This window comes from Pinus tabuliformis, chromosome 4_1 (genome assembly GCF_031772625.1).
Source record: "Pinus tabuliformis cultivar Carrire ecotype Pingquan chromosome 4_1, CPIR1, whole genome shotgun sequence".
NCBI classification, from domain to species: Eukaryota; Viridiplantae; Streptophyta; class Pinopsida; order Pinales; family Pinaceae; genus Pinus; species Pinus tabuliformis.
Window position 1 is genome coordinate 291,106,226 of NC_142303.1, and position 20,713 is coordinate 291,126,938.

The 20,713-nt window shown below is 39.7% G+C and overlaps 1 protein-coding gene across 1 annotated transcript in view; it reads left to right on the forward strand.

Moving 5' to 3' along the window:
* Window positions 1–340: 340 nt before the first annotated feature.
* Window positions 341–20,713, forward strand: part of AIP2 (RING/U-box superfamily protein) — a 57,067-nt gene continuing 36,694 nt past the window's right edge. The window contains exon 1 of the mRNA XM_089419670.1: window positions 341–624. Within this exon, the coding sequence (XP_089275796.1) occupies window positions 478–624 (147 nt within the window). The 5' untranslated portion in view covers window positions 341–477. The remainder of the gene's footprint in view (window positions 625–20,713) is intronic.

Sequence of the window (20,713 nt, forward strand, 5' to 3'; positions counted from 1 at the left end):
CAAAAACTAGATATATCAATAGCTTATGACTTACCAAAGGTTGAAATGTCTAGAGACACACCCAAAGGGGGTCCTATTCTTCACGAACATCTACTCATCTAACCTTATCATATGGGCAAAATGTCTCATCAAAAATTTAAATTTAGGTAAAAGAGGTCAAAACCTACCACCCAACCATTCAAACTATTGCCCCTCATCCTAACCTAATGCCCTTTAATCATAACATGCCCCTAAAGTTAAGGTGTTTAGGCATTAGGCCCACCCAACCTACGTGCCACACACGGGACCAGACCAAAAGGTAGAGTCGCGCGTATAATGGAGCGTTGGGTATGTGATATTTCCTTCAAATACGGAAGTTTCTTATAAAATGCGAGATTGCCCCTCCCTCAAGAAAGTTCAGAGCGAGAATAACCTGTCCACGTTACCGACCCATATAAATCTGACGGAGGAGCCTACCGACGTTCGAATCGCGTGCAAATGGAGATGGAAGACACATTGAAGCAGACCTTGCAGGATTTGCAGAAGCAGCTGGGGAAGAAACAAACATTTGAATCAGCTGCAACTTCGCTGGCCTGGATTTTAAGCCACAAATATGCCTCTGCCCCCGTTGCCCTTCAGGAGATGGTAATCATCGGGTTCCTGCTTAACTAAATTTCCATGCTCTAAACCTTAAATTCTATTACATGCCCTAATTTAGAAACACGATAAATGTCCCTTCTGGTTTACAGATTTATAGAGGAATTGTTTAATTGATCGAGATGAATGGCAATTATATGCATATTTCATTGCAAAAAATTATTCCGCAGAAAAATTAATTTTTTCATGGCTAGTCAATTAGGAATTGATTAACTTATGAAGATATTTATTATAAAATTTAGTTGATATTTAAGCAAAATTTTCCCAATCCAGGCTTTTGATTCGGGGTAAAGTCATTTGAAGAATATTTAATCCTATGAAGATTTCCAATCCCATATGTTTATATTGTTTTTTAAGAAGTGCAGAAAGGTGAACATAGTTTGTATTTATCTGTTTGGGAATGAGGTTGGATTGCAGTTGTTTTTAACAAGTTTGAGGTGCAGTGTATTTACGTTCCGAGTAGATGTGTGTTGCATGTGTAATATTAATATTTTAAATTGAGAAGTGATAAAGTCTTTAGAAAATAATAAATAAATTTAAAAATAATTGACCATAATAAAAAAAAAATTGGTCTTTTTGGATCATTACTGAAGATACATCTATGCTGATATCATTTTCATGACAGAGTCGTGAATATTCCGCTCTCTCTTTGCTAAATTTATTCACATTCTGTATATTTTATCTTTCTATTTTCAAAATTCATATTTAAAAGAAATCAACACTTTTTTATTTTTCCTTATATTTTCCTTTTCTTTTGATTTTTTCCTAAAAACTTGTCAGGACTCTTGCCAAATCTCAAAAATAAGTTGTTAAATTTACCAGGTTTGTGCCCAATTAATTGTCATCAATTGACATAACAGTTATTCAGCAATACATGAATCTATTATGGGCATGTTTTTGAACAATATATGATGCTTAGAAATAGTTTTTTTCGGATTAATTACCATAGTAATTTTTGGGTCGATGATTTGAACTGACCAATGTGGTTTATCATTAAGACATAAATGAGAATCTGACCTATCCAAGGGATTAAATACTAGAAAAATGCAAAAGAAAAATGTAAATATTTCAATAGACTAATCTATAATATTCAAAAAACCAAATCAGAAGGTTAAAGAGAATCAAAATTAACCCTAAAAAACTTTTTCTAAACCTTATAAATTACAAAAGCTTGAACTCAGAAAATAATAAATATATAATGTTTTAAAAAATCAATATATTTTTAACCTTCACATTGTGGATCAATATTGAAGTCAAAAGAATATTTTGTATTCGGATAGAAAGTTATCAGAAAAGTCTCTAGATACTTTTAGTGGAACTTATGGCAAAAAAATATTAAGGCGTTTGAGTCCCGGGGAATTTATTAAGTATCAGTGAGTGCCAGTAGCTTGCGTGGGATGTTTATTTTGATTATTCATCATTTTGTGAGTAGGAGTTTGGAAAGCAATTTTGGGTTATATTGAATCTTTGTTATAAGTACTGCTCGACAGCTTGGTTCTCATCTGACTGAGTTGTCTTTGCTTGAAGATATCATCATCAAACAAACACGCGAGGCAAGATCTAAAGTAACTCTGGTTGAAATGTTTTAAGCGGTGAAATCTGAATTTCACCAATGATCAAGAATTAAGTTACAAAGATAGACTTAGTGCTGAACATTGGGCAATTCTCGTTGATTAGTGGTCTCTGACAATATCCATACAATTCCAATGAGTACGCACAGTATGTTCTAGTCTTTTTCTTCTTTTCAGTTTTTAACCCGGAATCTTTTAACTTTTATGTATTTATTATTATTGAAAAGGTTTGCAAATTTCTAACTCTTTTTAAAGAAGTTAAAAAAGTCAAAATGGGTCGAGATTCTCATAATTCTTTTCCCCTTGCACACACCAGACCAGAGAAATGTTGGAACCAAACAGCCAACCGATACTAAAGAGATCTTGGAACCAAAGAGCCTAGAGATGCATATTTGAGAAGGGGTTCGATATTTTATGAGTATTTTGCTATTCTTTAATTCTTTTAACTTAATGGAACGAAATACATCCTCAACTTTTTTATGAGAGCAGCATCATGGAAGGAAAAAGATATTTAACAGGGTACATACTTTTATGGTGAAAAAAATGAAATACAAAGGCTTTGCAGGTTTCATGATCACCCTTCATGTTTACTCCATTCTTGTTTTGTGGCTACTTTGCCAGACATCCAGAGCAAAGTCGGAGAGGGGAGTGGAAATGGTCCTTCCCAAAAACATCCTCAGAGCAAAGCGGTCGAAAGGACATCTCTCTTTCTTTATATATATATATTAAAATAATAATGGATGTCACTCCGAAAGATAAGGGTGACCTGCTACCTGGCTCGAGCTTGGTCCCTACTGCTGCATGACTCTCACTTCTGTCTATCCAGGCCAGCTGTTTAATGTAACTAGTTTGTTTTTATAGCATATTACATGGTTTAAATTTGTGCTACCAACAAATTCCTACTAAATTTCAGATAAAATTGACTGGAAAATGTACTCAGAAAAAAACCAAAACATTTAATAATTAAACTTCACTTTTTTAAATAACCTACCCACAATCACATGTAAAAAAAAACTCCCACAGGCACATGGGAAAAAATGGCAAGTGCCAAATTCACTTTGGCGGTGTACTTCAAACAAATTAAAAAAAAAGATTAAACTCCATTTGAACAATGGAAAACGTAAAAAAACAGTCTGACGGACTTTGATGTAGATAAACCATTAACAGAGCATGCAGAGGTAGTACTGCTCTAGCCCAATTGCATTATACTGCCTTGATACAACACGCGAAGCTACAGAGGTAGTACTGCTGCTCTAGCCCAATTGCATTATACTGCCTTGATACAACATGCGAAGCTACGATTGTTCTCAGCTGTGTGCAGATCGAAACCCAACACCCAAAAGATGTGCCAATCACCCTTGACAATAGTTCATAGTGATCTGCTACGCTTAACAATGTCACTGTTTTCAAAAAATTACAAACCCAATGCATAGAAATGCAACACAGATGAAGGTGCCAATAGATATGCCCATGCCAGGCCCTTCTTTACATACTTGAGAGGGATCCGGGTTCCTTGCCGTCCCTTCCAGATGTGGTACAATCAGAAATCAGGCCTTTTCAGATGAGAAACAGTGTGCAGCCACACTTTTGAACCAGCAATGGTGCTCTGCTACTGTAATACTTCTCAATGGCTCAGGCAATGAGAAGTGCATGCCACCATACCCGTGCTGAACTCAACTTACTGCAATGTCAAACCACCCTTGAGAGAAAAGAGGAATCGTTGAAAACACACAATATGCTTCTTTGTGTGGGAGCGTAAACAAACAAGTGGGGAACATGCTCCCATCGGGATTGCGCTCCTGAGGGTGCTCCTTGCAGCTTCAAGAGGAAGTGCAGTTTTAGATGAGGAGAGCACTCCCCCACAACACTGTGAGTGTTGAATGGGGATGTGCTTTTCTTTTTACCAATGTTGTGAAAAGCGCGAGCGGGATTAAATCGGCGCCGGGAATGAAGCGGAAAAAATCGGAAAAATCGGGAAAAAAGCGGGAAAAAAGCGTTTGGTACAAAAATATTCATTTTTTTTCAATTTTTTTAATATCTAAACCATCTACAACATAAAATAAATACATTGACACATAAATATGATAAAAAAACTAATATATAAGATGTTTAATATCATTTCTAGCGCTAAAATCACACATAACATTGAATCATGTCCTGAATAGTAAGTCCTGACTCCTGAGTCCCAGCTCAGCCTCAAAATATCAACAAAAAATATGATAATGTATCTCATCATGTCATAATGTCATAGACTCATATACAATAAAATGAAAGTCTAATCCTATTGATTTCCTCTGCCCCTCTTGCGAGAAAATGTCACAGCTTTCCCTTTCCCTCTAGATGTAGATGCTGGTGCCTGTGCTGGTGGAAATGGCAGTGGAGTCTGATGTGCTCTAGAAGCTGAAGAACTAGAAGTATGAGCTACAGGAGGTAGACGGAGACCACGTCCTCTACTGGTGGCAGTGGTAGCCCGGGTAGGCGGTGTCACCTCCTCCTCCTTCTCCTCCTCCTGCGCCTCCTGCTCCTCCACTACATCCTGCACTAACCAATCATCAGCAAAATCCATGAGAGGCCTCTCGGCCTCAACCCTCCATGCAGCAGTGGTGTCAATCCCATCCAATGAGATGGCATCCACATCAGGTGTCCTCTCAAGTTGCCTCACCCACAATCGAAGATTGTAGTAGACGTAGACCATGTCATTAAGTCGCTGGGACTCCAACCTGTACAAAGATCATGAAATAATAATTAATAATTAATATTATAAAAAAAATATTGTTTAATGAATTCAAAAATTTATTTGGAAATTTGCAATATTTTAAATGTTTAAGTGTTAACCTGTTGCGCTTCTTGTTGTGTATTTTTTCAAATACACTCCAGTTGCGCTCACATCCTGAGGAGCTGCATCTTTGGCTGAGGATGCATACGGCAAGCTTTTGCAAAAGGGGTACTCTGCCACCATACATCTTCCACCATGCATCTACAACAAAATTACAAATAAAATTTTAAATAAACATAAGAAAAAAATGGAATTTGAAGAGACAATGAAATTTGAAACAAAGTTACAAACTAAAAAATACCTGGCATTTTAATCGTCCTATCAGTGACAGCCATCTCAAAGCCAAATGTGCCACCTGCCATCTTATATGTCTCAATTTGTTTAGAGATCTCTATATGTTGTTCTGGAGATCGCACCATCTTCTGGACACAGGATAAGAATCTATCCATGATCTCAGCATCAAAATCAAACCCACATGCATAAGAAAATGCAAGGTTCAGGAAAAGCCCAGCAGCATGAATGGGACGATGGAGTGTGTTGTTCCATCGCTCATCAATCACTCCCCATAGAAGGAGTTGTTTCTGAAACCCATCATCTCCCTTATCATCATAGTAGGCCCGAATGGCTTCTTTGGCCCTGTCCATGGCTTCATACAAATAGCCCATTGCGGGCTTCTCACCATCAACCAACCGAAGAACCTTTACCAAAGGTTCAGTAACGGCGCACACCTCCTACACTCCCGCCCAGAAGTCTTCCTGGTATGAAACTAGTCTGCATACGGCCTCTCCTTCTGGTTTGCGGCTCATTGACATAGCACGCCACTCCTCTGAAAGAAACATTCTCTTCACATCCCACATAGAATTCAAGAGGGATTGAAGAGATATGAAACTCGTGGCAAATCGTGTAATGGCGGGGCGCACCAACTCTTTGTTGTTGGTGAATCTTCTCATCAAGCTAAGCACAGATGTATGATTATATATAAATTTTGTGATGCTTTTTGATGAGTCAACAATATCTTTGACAAAGGGAATTTTCCCTATGTCCTCTAACATCAAATCAATACAATGGGCAGCACAAGGTGTCCAAAATAAAGTAGGATGCCTGTCCATAAGCATTCTACCAACAGCAACATAATTTGCAGCATTGTCCGTTATAACTTGGACAACATGTTGTTCACCCACCTCCAAAATAAACACATCCAGCAAATCACATAAAGTTCTTGCATCTTTGATTTGATGAGATGCATCAACAGATTTGATAAATATAGTCCCCTTGGGACAACTAACCAAGAAGTTTATAAGGGTTCTCCCCTTTTGGTCAGTCCAACCATCTGACATAATAGTGCATCCTGTTTGTGCCCATGATGCCCTAAAATCCTCCAATCTTTGGGTGCAGTCACGCTTTTCATCTTGAAGAATCCGGCCTCTGAAATCATGATAAGAAGGGATTTTGTACCCCGGGCCAACACTGGCAATAGCATCAACAGTAGGTTGGAAAAATGGATTATTCCTTACAATGCTGAAAGGAATATCACTCCAGAGGAGAAATTTTGCCATCAACCTGTTTGCTTGTTCTTTTTTAGTTCTTTTTAGCATTGAACCGATAGATGGTTGTGAACCAGGTGTGGTTCGAGGAACAAAAAATGATGATGCAGCTACCGGATTGACTGATGCTGCAGTAGAACCAGTGCCACTTGGCCCACTTCCTTCAGCTGACCTTTTTAGTTGCCTTTTGAGTTCTTCTTTGGCCTCTCTAGTGTGCTCTAATTCTCCCAATGCTCTCATGGCTCTTTGAATAAGTTTAGGATTTGTATTTATACAGGGCCCCACATCATGTCCAGGGATTTGTGCAAGGTGAAACTTCAACCTGTACACCCCCCTGCGTATCTCCTTTCCACACAACTTGCAATTCAAGTTTTGTCTATCATTCGGAGCTTTAGGTTCACCATATTCCCAGAAAGGATCCAATTTCCTTGGCATGTTTGTTTTTGAATTTTGAATTTGCAAACCTATGGGAAAATAAGGATTAGGAAATAGGAATTTAGGATTACAATTTAGCATTTACAAAATTACAAGTTACAAATTTCCAGAATCCAAAGTTCCAAACCCAAGTTACCCAACCAAATGGCAAATGCCAAAAACAATGAAAAAACATAAACAATGTTTAAAAAAAATGAAAAAAAAAAAATTGGTTCCCATAGTCATACCAATTTACCCATCCCAAATCAATGAAAAAATACAAAAAATTCTTTAAAAACAATGAAAACAAAAGGAAAATGGTGCCCATATGAAGTTTCCCAACCAAAAACAATGAAAAACGATGTTTTTAAACAAGGAAAACAAAAAAAAATTAATCCACATACCGTTTTTATGGAGAAATTGGTGGTCTCCTCTTGAATTTGTCCTACAAGCACTTAGATTTGCTCACAAACCCTCCAACTGCTCTCTCCAAGACGTTCTCCTCCTCCTATGCGCGCCCACAATCCAAATGAACAAAAAAAAATCAAAAATCGGATTATAAAACCCGCTGCCTCGACACCCCACGCTTTTTTCGGAAAAAATCGGCAAAAAAAATTTAGCCGCTTTTTTCCCATAAAACGCGCGATTAAATCGTCTTAGGGAAAAAAGCGCGATTTAATCGCGCTTTTAACAACACTGCTTTTTACACTTGAGATTGATAGCGTTGGATTTAATATGAAGATTCAAGAAGTCTCTTCAATACATAGAATGCTAAGTATGAATATGTGTGTCTTGTTGAATCCTATAGGCTATGTACCATGCCATCTTCATGGTGGGTGGTTATTGCAGTTAAGGGTACCATTAAGAGTCTTTTTAAAGAAAAGAAATTTAGTCATAAGCTATACCATAAAGGTTTTTTAAAGAAGAAAGAGAACTTTAGTCATAAGCTAAGGAACACTTGGAATATTCTGTTTTTTTTGGCAACTAATTTGGAGGGCTTGTAGTTCTTCTGGTGAAGTATGTCAGTACACGAATGTACAATTGACAACCTACTAATTAATCACTATCAAAAGACATCGAATCTTTTTTTTATATGAAACATGGATTCGTGTAACTGATAAATTACAGGGTTACACAATGCAATCGATTCTATGTACACGAATGTACAATTGACAACCTACTAATTAGTCACTATCAAAAGATATCGAATCTTTTTTTTATATGAAACATGGATTCGTGTAACTGATAAATTACAGGGTTACACAATGCAATCGATTCTATTTATTTTTATATGAAACATGGATTCATTAACTGATGAATTACAGGGTTACACAATGTTATAAGCTGAGTTCACAATACAAGCTAGTTTGACCGCTTCTAAGTTAAACATTAAAGCAGTGAGACAAAAAGTTAGAATAGCTTCCTAGCACCTAAACGAAAACTAGACTAAAAGTACACTAGGAAAATAAGGCTGTTTTTCTTTCCAACTGAAGAGACACTGGGATTTATTCATACGATTTCGGAGATATTTTCTCGTTGTTTTACTCTCTTTCCTTGAAAGAAAAGGAAATTTCAAATGAATTTCCACATGTAGAATGTTCAACTTCAGTTTATGAGAGGTTGTCTGACATAGACAGTCTAAGGGTGTTTGAAGACCAACAAAGGAGAATAGTCTAGGACAAAAGAGCATCAAAGTGACTAGATTAGTGTAAGGTCTATTTTGACGGGAAATGACCTTATACTCGGTCCTCCTAGGGCTGCTGGTAACCATAGTAGAGCAGCCAAACCCTACAGCAACAGGTCTGCTCCACTTCAACACTCATTCCGTGGCAATTTTCTAGACAGCAAGGTCAACGACTACACTTTTAGGGTTGCAGACATCCTCAGGAAAAGCAGCGGGACCCTATTCTCTAGGTCTGCGGGTTATCATCAAGGCAATTCAGACTCCTATTGCAGTAAGCCAGAAGTGCACAATAGGCATTAAATTGATATAGTCCACTTGGATTTGGTTAATATACCTAGTTACAGTTGGATCTGGTTTCCTAAATTGTTGATATTGCAAAACAATATTGTACTGGTGGATATTTGGGTTCGATACATATACTGTTGTGGGCATCCAACCCTAACTTATGTGGTTTTACTGAAGAACCATAATTGCTGCAAACAATATAGTTGTAGTGTGGTCAAAACTATACTGTGCATCATTGGTTGGGTATATTCTTTGTTTCATTGGGCAGTTAGCCCTAAGACACTGATTTCATTGAAGAATTGTATTGCTAATGCATCTTTATATTCATGCCTATATGCTCTTATGAATGTGTACTACTGCTAATGATTTATTGAGGAAGACCCTAGCCGGAATAGAAACCCTAAGGGAAAAAATTTCCTGAGGATATTACAGTGGTATCAGAGTCGTGCATCCTGCCAGCTTATGATTACATGAGCCTTGTATACTTCCAGAAGATACAAGCAACTTTTACAGTAAGAAGAAAGAGGATCACCCACAATTCAACTAGAGGGGATAGGGGAGGTCAAGAAGAAAAAGATCCTAGAGATCTCTTGCATGTGATGATTCAAGGACAACAACAAATGGCCCAGTTGTTAATGCAAGGGCAACGACAGATAGCCCAAGGACAACCGCAAATGACGTAGCTCATTACCCAAGCCTTGGGAAATCTAAACAACATTGGCAACAATGCTGCTAATGTGGATAATGACACTGGTGCTGAAGGGAGCAACAACCATAATCTTGGTTCTTTTGCATAATCCAACGCAAGGGCAATCAATGGAAGTAACCATAGGCCACTACTACCTCAGTTCTTGGATAATCAAGTCGCAACAAACCAAGAAGCAACAGAAAAAAATGACTTTACAGAATATTTCCGAGAATATGCAGCGCTGGGAGAAGATGTTCGAGCACACATGATGTTTAACGAATATAGCAATATTAAATACAGGAATAAGTTGAAAGCACAGTGGAATCATGATCTAATGTGAAAAACGGGGAAGATATATATTTCCCTCCTTCGATGGATCAACCAAATGTTCAACAAGGGCTTGGGTGCAAAAATTAGACACCTATTTCTGACTTAATCCCATGCAGGAAACATAGGCTATCCAATTTGCCACATTACCTCTGGAAGGGGAGGCACACGAATGCTGTTACCATTGACTGGTCACCTTGGGGGATTCCAACATAACCTCTTATGTGGTCTTCACCCAAAGATTGATATAGCGTTTTGATTGGAAGGATCCAAATATACATTTTAGAGAGTTGGTACAACTCAAACAGACCGGAACCTCAAAAGCTTACATCGCAGAATTTGAACGGATAATAGTCACGGTGACAAACATCTTGGAACAGAGGTTGGTCATGCTCTTCGTAGAAGGTCTAGCTGAACCATTGCATGGGTGGGTCAAGGCTTTCAAACATACCACATTGTAGGAGGCCATCACTAGGACGTGAGATATGGGAAGTGCAACACCGCAAGTGAAGACTCCACCCACACATCAAATCCCTCCAAGAGACAAGGACAAGAGTACATCTCAGGAAGATGAAACTAAGAAGGACCAGTTGGATGAAGAAACTCGAAGTGAGTTGAGAAGAAAGAAACTTCGTTTCATTTGCAAAGAGCCATGGGAACCTGGTCATTGATGTTTGGGAAAGGGAAAGATTCACTATATTGAAGTAGTGCTAGTATGCGACAATGAAGATGATATGACACCAACACCAAACAAGGGGCCTAACATTTATGAAGAAACACCATCTCTGGAAGAGATTAAGGGGGACAAGAAGCCACATCGAAAAATTGAAGGAGGTACTATTGCCACCCTCTTGGGAGTCCCAAAATATCACACCTTCAAAATCAAGGGTGTCATGCGAGGACACTGAATCATAGCATTGGTTGATGGTGGAGCAACATACAACTTCATTAATGCAGTCGTGGTGGTAAGGAGAGGCATCCTTACTCAGGCATTTGAAGGTTTCAAAGCGAGGGCATCTGATGGGTATAATATGATATGCAAACAGGTAGTTCCATGTTTGAGCGTCACAATAGGTAATTATACCATTACTAATGATTTTTATGTGATAGAATTGGTAGATACTAATCTGGTGTTGGGAGTACAATGGTTGTACTCGCTAGGAAGATTCATAATGAACTACCAAGTGATGGAAATGGAATTCCGAGACTCAAATGGCAGGTAGTATTAAGAGGCATGACCAATGGTGGCCCCCGAGTTATAACAACCAAGCAAATGGAGGTCCCTAAGCAAGGCGAGGTAATTTGTATGGCAACTCATAAAAGTACAAGCCCCAGATCGTCAAGTAGCAATTTACAAGCTTATGATCTGGAATGCAAAAAGGACATTGGACTTGACATTTTCATGCTCATGAGAGATTGGAGAGCCCACTTCTTAGTAGAGTACTCCAAAAATAAGTTTGCTTGCGAATTGATGGATGGTCTTATCCATGATGACAGGTACAAGGTAGAAGATGGGATCATTTTCTTTGAAGACCAAATATATTTTGTCCTCGAATCTACTCTCAGGGAAAAGCCCCTTAGAACTACACATGATAGACTGGTTGAAGTCACATTAGAGCCTTACCCTCAAACTAAGAATTGCACAAATATGGAGCGAAGAATGGGCAAAAACAGGTCAAAGACTGATGACAAAGACCCCAAAGAAAATTTGATCACAATAACAAATTCTTTGGAAGTTGATGACAGTCTTATACAAGGGGGGAACACAAGACATACTGGTTGTAAGAACCATCGTAAAAAGCATAGGTCAAAGATTGATGACAAAGACCCCAAAGAAAATTTGATCAGAACAACAAATTCTTTGGAAGTTAATGACAATCTTATACAAGGGGGGAAGACAAGACATACTGGTTGTAAGAAGCATTGTAAAAAGCATGGAATAAGGTATGTGACAACAAAGATAAATAGGGAAAATGCTAAGTTCTATCTGAATAAGTTTTCTATTTTGTGTAAGAGCCACTGTTTACAGAGTTTGGTAAACAAAATCTGCTGATTTTCTAGGGGGACCTCATACCCTCGCACTATGTACCAAATTTGGTTATGGGATTTTTAGTGCACTCAATACCTACAATGTTGCTACAGTTCGCTATGCAACAAATTATCTTGGGATAACAGAAGCTATGCAAAAGGGGAATCTGGTCCATAAAAGTGAAGTGATACTTGAAGAAGGAAGGGTGCTACGATTATATTACATGCTGCCAAATTATTCTTACCATGGTCAGATGACCGTAAACGGAGAAGTGTTGTCATTAATCCCTCTTAGATTGATGGGTCCCTTGCACAAGGATAAAGTTATTAAATGGCTAGCCGCTAGCCATGCATAGAAGACAACACTTTAAAAAATGGAAACGGGTCACTTTCAAGTGATGTGGGGGCAACAGAAAAGCATAGACAACTGATGGAAACTATTGTGAACTTATTAGCACTAGGAAGAGAGTTGACATGGCCAAGACTATTGAAGGTTGCTACTATGCCAAGGGGAGGAACGTCGTCTAAAATGAAAACTATTTCAGGAGTAGCACACAGATGACATCCCTCACCAACATGTTAATTATTAGGTTGCAAAAACTAAGGAAGGATGCTGTAAAAATTGAAGAGGAGTTCTCATTCTTAGAGATAGTAGGACAAATGTTGCAAGTCCCAAGTTTTCCTTTGCTCGGGGACAAGCAATGTTGAGAAGGGGGGACTGTAATGCCCCCTATGAATTGATTGCCCAAGGGAGGACGAAATAGCTTATCCAACCTTGTAGGCTATAGTCTTTGATAAAGGGGGGAACCCATTATTCAATGTTTTGGGGCAAGATTGGGTAAATTTTGGGGTAGATGGGGCAAAAAACCCAAATTGGGGGTGCACATGAACCCCTCACATTTGATTAAGGAGGAAGAAACCCCATGAGGATATCTGAAAATAAAGGAGGGTTGGAATCACTTTATGAAATTGAATTGTCTTTGTTTTCTTGAGCATGAGGCTTTGAGGGTTTTAAGACCCCTTCTTCTTGATCAGTTTCGGTGGAGGTGATCCCACCCTAGCTAATCCCCTGTCTAGTTTTGGTGGAGGTGATCCACTCTATCTAGTCATTGCTATCTCTTGTTCTGACATTATATAGAAATTGGAGCATCTCTGGCTTTGTTTGGAGGATTGTTTGGTTATCAATTTGTCTAAGAAGAGTCCGCATTAGGGCATCGAAGCCCTAAGTCTACCACCAGGACCCTTCCGTGGAAGCTTCTGTTGGAAACAACATCTGGGAGTATACAGTTCATACTATTTTGTTACAACGAGTTTTCCTAGACCCCCATTATGGTGCGACCAAGCTCAGAAGCATATCAAGATAACTTTTTGAGGCTCTTAGGGCTAGCTCCCTTTAGGAAGGTAACCTAGACATCTCTGCAACGTAAGGAGAATATATTGGAGGACAAAGGTTTGGATCCTTGAGGATTCGGTCTGCGGTTTATTTGAAGACTGTTTGAGGGCGTTTGAAGACTAACGAAGGAGAACAGTCTAGGCACAAAAGAGTAGAAAGTGACCAGATTAGTTTGAGGTCTGTTTTGGGGGGCAACGACCTTGTATTCAACCATCCTAGTGCTATGGATAGTCATAGTAGGGCAACTGAATCCTATAGCAACAAGTCTTCTCCTCTTCAACACTCATTCCTTTGCAATATTCTGGACAACAAGGTTAGTGACTACAATTCTGCGACTATGGACATCCTCAAGAAAAGCAACAGGAACCTATTCTATAGGTCTGTGGGTTATCATGAAGGCAATTTGGACTCCTGTTGCAGTAAGCCAAAATTGCACAGTAGACATTAAATTAATATAGTCCCCTTGGATTTGGTTAATATACCTAGTTATAGTTGGATCTGGTTTCCTAAATTGTTGGTATTGCAAAACATTGTTGTACTGGTGGATTTTTGGATTGGATACATTTACTATTGTGGGCAGCCAACCCTAACTTCTGTGGTTTTGCTGAAGAATCATAATTACTGTCAACAATATAGTTGTAGTGTGGTCTAAACTCTACCGTGCTTCATTGGTTGGGTATGTTCTTTGTTTCATTGGGCAGTCAACCCCAAGAAAGTGTGATTTCATTGAAGAATTGTATTGTTGTTACATCTTTATATTCATGCCTACATATTGTTAATGATTTATTGAGGAAAATCGTAGCCAAAATAGAAACCCTAAGGGCAAAAATTTATGTAGGTTATTACATTCCATGAGGGTGTCTACTTATGGAAATCGTCAATAAAAGTATCCTATGCTTTTTCAGAAGTTCATTTATTAATTACTTAATAAAGTGAACCGTTTTTTTTAAAGTGATTTTTAATTAATAAAGTGACTAAAGTGGGTCACTTAATAATTTAATTAAAAGAGAGCCATTGATTTCATGGTTAGATCTCAATCGTTGAAGATTAGGTTTTTGGCTCACGTCAAAGTTATAAAAGAAAAGAGAGGACAAAGGACAAAGACACACAGAACATTCATTTCACAAGTTACTGTGAAAATTTGCTGCAATAATTGATTTATTTCTCCTACTTATTTATGATAAGTTATTTACCAATACTTTAGTAAATACCAAAATAAATTCAGTTGCAGACTTCACAATCTAGAACTGAAAATTAAACGGCAAGAGAAACATCAACATATGAACAATCACATTGACACACTTGTTTTTGGACAATCATCCCCGGAAAAACTCAAGGTGGGAAAACTTGTGTAGTAGATCTGAGGATTCTTATTATTGGCAGTAAATATATGAATACAGTCTAGGATGCTCCTCTAGCAATCCTTTATAGAGAAAATACTAGCGAAAAATCTAAGTGAGTTTTACCTCACTTTACCCGATAGAATTCTGGCTGATCCGACATAAGACTGGCTAACCCCGGCTATTTCTGCACTGGCCTTGCGTCACCTTCTCTGCCCTCTGTGTCAACTCTCCCAACTGTTTCAGCAGTTCCCGACAGTTTCGGCTGTTCTGATAGTTTTGGATTTTGCGTGACAGGCAACTTTTTCTGCGTCAGCTCTCCCGGCTACTGCGCTACCTCTGTGTCAACTCTCCCGGTTGTTCCGGCAGTTCTCGACAGTTTCCGCTGTTTCGACAGTCTTGGATTCTGCGTGATAGGCAACTTTTCTGCGTTAGCGCTCATGGCTACTGCGCTGCCTCTCTGCAAGCTCTCACTGCCTCTTTTTTCTATATTTTCCAGAAAGTCCTCCTAGATTCTCTCTGCCCCTCAGTTGTAAGATCCCCCCAATCGATTTTCCTCCTGAGAACTTTTCACCTCAGAAAATCGATTTCCTCAATCTCCCTGTGTGTTTCCAAATGAACCCCAAACCTCCATTTTATACTTTTCTTGTTGAGTCTTCAACGGCCGAGATTAAGTCTCTAATCAACGCCTAAGATTAAAACATTACTTGATTTGCCTTCTAGATGATTCTCTCCCATATTTTGATTAATACCCATCAATATTTTAATTTCCCTAAGTTTAGACTTAGGAACTCCATTAAAAATATTAATTATTTTAATAAAATACAATCCAAGTGGAATTTCACCAAACGGTTTCTGGGTTCTTTAGAACTCATGTGCCTTAGCCTCTCCACCAATTTTCAAGGCTAGAGCACTTCCGATGCTACCAAAAACTAACACTCCCTCTTAGCGAGGAAAGTGCTCTAGCAACAATGTCCATGTGCATGCTGCTCTATTTCTGAAGCACCTCCTTTTTGCACTGCTGTTACCACCAACATTGTGCTACTGTTGCTACCGTATTGTTGCCCATGACACTGCCACTGCCACTGCTGCATCTGTACTACAACTCCCTCTCAAACATTGCATCATTCTATTGAAAGGGATTTTCGAACATAAATTGAACAAACTTGGCTCTTTTTAGAGCCTTGGTGAGTATGTCTACCACTTGATTCCCTGTGGGAGTGTACTCCAACTGTACCGCTCCACGCTGAACACAGTCTCTGATAAAGTGACACTGAATATCGATGTGTTTGGAGCGATCATGAAATACTAGATTTTTAGAGAGCTTGATACAACTCTGATTATCACAGAAGATCCTTGTCGCTTCCATCCTTCTCCTAAATAGATTTACAAGCAGTTTCCTAAGCCATATAGCTTCACATGTTGCTTTGCTAGCTGCCATATACTCAGCTTTAGCAGAGCTCAGAGCTACATACTTTTGCTTCTTACTGAACCAGGAGGTCATCCCAGATCCAATACCGAAGCAATACCCAGTGGTACTTTTTCTGTCTACTGAACTTCTTGCCAAATCTGCATCAGTGAATCCACTCAATTCGATATCATTGCCCTTGGTGTACATTAATCCAAAATTTACTGTTCCATGCACATACCTGAGAATGTGCTTTGCTGTTGCCCAATGCGCTCTTTTTGGTTCCACCATGAATTGACTAAGGGTGTTGACAACATAACACAAGTTTGGCCGGTGTTGACCAGATACATAAGTGACCCAATGAGTTGTTGTATAAGGTAGGGTCCACTTCCTTGTCTCCCGAAGCATCCATTTTCTTCTAATTGGTAATCATAGGCGTAGCCATAGGTCGACAATCTTGTATTCTGAATCTTTTCAGAATTTCTGATGCATATCTTCCTTGGCCAAGGAAGATCTCACCATCCTGCTACCAAACTTCCAATCCCAGAAAATAGTGCATTAGCCCCAAATTCTTCATATCAAACTCAGTTTCCACGTTCTTCGTAAAATCCTCTATGAGTTTGGATGATCCTGTCAAAAATAGATCATCCACATACAATACCAGAGTCAACGGCTCACCTTCTACCAACAGATAATAAAGGTTGGGATGGACATTGCTCGTGATGAATCCCAACTGTTGTAAGTAGCTGTCAATTCGACCGTACCAAGCTCTGGGTGCTTGTTTTAGCTCGTACAAGGCTTTCTTCAACCTGATCACATGAGTTCTCTTTTCATGTGTTTCGAAACCTTTTGGCTGTTCGATATACCTCTTCTTCTATCACCCCATTCAAGAACGCTGTCTTGACATCCATTTGGTGAATCTCCCATCCCATCTGTGCTGCAAGGGATATAATGGATCTGATAGAGGTATATCGAGCTATTGGGGCAAAGGTTTCCTCATAGTCTATTCCTTCCTTTTGCGCATATCCTTTTGCGACAAACCTAGCCTTGTACTTATCTACGCTGCCATCTGCAACATACTTGATCTTGTAGATCCATCTCGAACCTACAACTGATTTGTTCTCTGGTCTTGGTACAATTTCCCAGACATCATTTGTCATGATAGAACTGTACTCTTCTACCATGGCATCCACCCATACCTGGTGTTGTACGGCTTCTTGAAAACTAGAGGGTTCTTTGACCTGAGCTACCAATGCTTGGTACCTGTCAGGTTGTCTACACTGCCTTTTCTCGACTCTAGGAGCTCCAATGAATTCCTCTGCGTCCCTCAAAGTCTATCGTACTTCTCGGCTAGTTCTTCCACTGGTGGTGGGAGGTTCCATTTGTTCCTCTTCTTGTACCTGCTGTGACACTCCTGACTCCTCTTCTCTTGAGGAGATGCTAGTACTGGTTACCATGCTTGAACCAGATACTTGTCTTCCTGCCAGATCTGATCCCTGTTGCTGGACTAGAGGAGCATCCTCATCCTGTTCTTCAAATGGCATCTCATGAGATTTCCTGAAGGCTCTATCTTCCATGAACTTCGCATCTCGCCTTACTACAATCTTTCTGCTGCTCGGAATGTAGATCCGATATGCCTTTGAAGTCTCGTTGTAACCTACTAGATACCCAACTTCGGCAGTCTGCTCTAACTTGCTCCGCTTCTCTTCTGGAATATGGCAATAAGCTACACTTCTGAATATCCTGAGGTGACTTACTTCTGGCTTCTTTCCCGTGAAAACTCCCTCTGGTGTCTTCTTTCCTAAAGCCCTGTGAGGAGTCCTGTTCTGAATGTGTACAGCCGTGCTGCATGCTTCTGCCCATAAAAACTTGGGTAGATTCTGATCGTATAACATCGCCTTTGCTGCTCCAACAATAGTTCTGTTCTTCCTTTCTGCGACTCCATTCTGTTCTAGATTATAGGGTGCTGTCCATTCTCTTCGAATCCCTTCTCTTGCACAACAATCAATGAAGTTCTTATTCGTGTATTCACTGCCACTGTCTGAGTGCAATATCTTGGTCTTCCTTCCTGTCAGGTTTTCCACTAGAACCTTAAACTCTTTAAACCGATCAAAAGACCTCATCCTTGGTTCTCAAAAAAATAGATCCAAGTTTTCCTAGAATGGTCATCTATGAAGGTAACAAAATACTCAGTGCCATTGATGGCCCTTGTAGACATTGGACCGCAAATGTGTGAGTGTATTAACCCCAATACACTCTTAGCTCTATTGTTGCTTCTGGAATATGCTGCTTTGGTGTACTTACCTAGCACACAGCCTCTGCATGTATCATCATGCTTGGTAGTAAGCACTGGAACCCCCGTAATAGTTTCCTTGAGCATCTGTAAGACCCCATTATGTAAATGTCCCATCCTCCTATGCCACAACTCATTTAATTCTTTTCTCCATCGACATCACTGCTTATCAGTGCCATAGGAGACTCGAGTTGCAACTTGTATAATCTGTTGCTTCGAGTTCCAATCTGGGCCCTCTTTTTCCACCTTGGATGCTTGACATATACTCTATTACCAATGAAGTATACATCATATCCCTTATCTTGTAATTGAGAGACAAAAATCAAATTCATTCCCATACCTGGCACATGCAGTACATTCGTGGCCCAAAGACTATCTCCTGCTGCTGTCTAGAATATAACGGTTCCTTTTCCTACTGGGGTGCACTTTGTCTTGTTACCCATTGTGATTTGAAAGTTCATCTGTTCCTCCTGATAGCTCGAGAAATATTCTTGTTCTCTAGTCATATGAGCTGAAGCCCCGCTATCAATGTACCAGTCCTTCATTGATGCAGAACTTGATAGGCAAGCAAACTCCTCTTCTAGCCTGGAAGCTAATTCGAAAACATTCTAATCCTGACTATTATCCATGCCCTTTTTCTTTGCTTCCATCTTGCCTGAACCTTGCTCTGATACCATGTGAAAATTTGCTGCAATAATTGATTTATTTCTCCTACTTATTTATGATAAGTTATTTACCAATACTTCAGTAAATACCAAAATAAATTCAGTTGTAGACTTCACAAACTAGAACTGAAAATTAAATGGCAAGAGAAACATCAACATATGAACAATCACATTGACACACTTGTTTTTGGACAATCGTCCCCGGAAAAACCCAATGTGGGAAAACCGGTGTAGCAGATCTGAGGATTCTTATTATTGGCAGTAAATATCTGAATACAATCTAGGATGCTCATCTAGCAATCCTTTACAGAGAAAATATTGGCGGAAAATCTGAGTGAGTTTTACCTCACTTCACCTAGCAGAATTCCGGCTGATCCGGCACAAGACTGGCTAACCCCAACTATTTATGCGCTGGCACTGCGTCAGCCCTGTGTTAACTTCTCTGCCCTATGCGTCAACTCTCCCCTTTGTTTCGGTAGTTCCCAGTAGTTCCGGCAGTTCCCGACAGTTCCGGCTGTTCCGACAGTTCTGGATTCTGCGTCAGCTCTCTCGGCTACTGTGCTGCCTCTGTGTCAGCTCTCCCTGCTGTTTTGGCAGTTCTTGACAGTTTCGGCTGTTTCGACAGTTTTGGATTCTGCGTGACAGACAACTTTTTTGCATCGACTTTCTCAACTACTGCGCTGCCTCTCTGCAAGTTCTCTCCACCTTTCAGTTCTGTATTTTCCAAAAAGTCCTTCTCCCGGATTCTCTCTGCCGCTCAGCTACAAGATCTCCCCAATTGATTTTCCTCTTGAGAACTTCTCACCTCAGAAAATCGATTTCCTCAATCTCTCCGTGTGTTTCCAAATGAACAAGACAAAGAAGACCAAAGGGAAAGTTTCCATCAAGAAGGGTGATAGTCAGGGAGAGGTATCATAGTTTGGACATAAGAGAGATATGAGTAAAGGTCAAATGCTATATCTGCCATAAGAATGACCACTTTGCTTTTTAGTGTCCATAAAGGAAGAAGAGCAGGGGGAAGTCGCATACAGTTGCAATGATAACAAACACACAATTGAGCGAGCTTGCTTCCAATTTTGAGATTGACTTTCCACTCATGTGTTGCCTTTGTACTAGCACCATTGCTAGCAATGCCTAGTACTTGGAGAATGGCGTCTCTCGTCATATAACATAGGCTAGAGAGCTATTCAGTAGTTTTGTAGAGGACGACTCAGGGATCCATATTGAGCTTGGTAATGACGCAAAGTATGCAGTGAGGGGATAGGGGACAGTTTAGTTTTAGGCTTCCAACTTGAGTGAGGAGGGTCCTTTGATGTGCAGGAGGTACTCTTTGTACCTGGCCTAAAGAAGAACCTTTTGTCCATCTTAGTCATGGAGAACAAAGTTTATGAGGTTAACTTCCGAAGGAGGCAAGTGTTCATCTGCCTAGAGGGATCCAGTCTAGAGACTACAGTGAGGATTGGAATTTGGGAGAGGTTAGCCTGCTCAAGCACTAGTGCACACCACTAAGAGCATGTGTGAGCTTTGGCACAAGAGGATGGGACATCTCCATCACAAAGCTCTACCATTACTGAGACGAATGGTCACTCGACTTCTAGACTTCAGTTTGGACTAGTAGGGGGTGTGCAAAGTGTGTGCACTTGGCAAGAATGTCAAGGCAT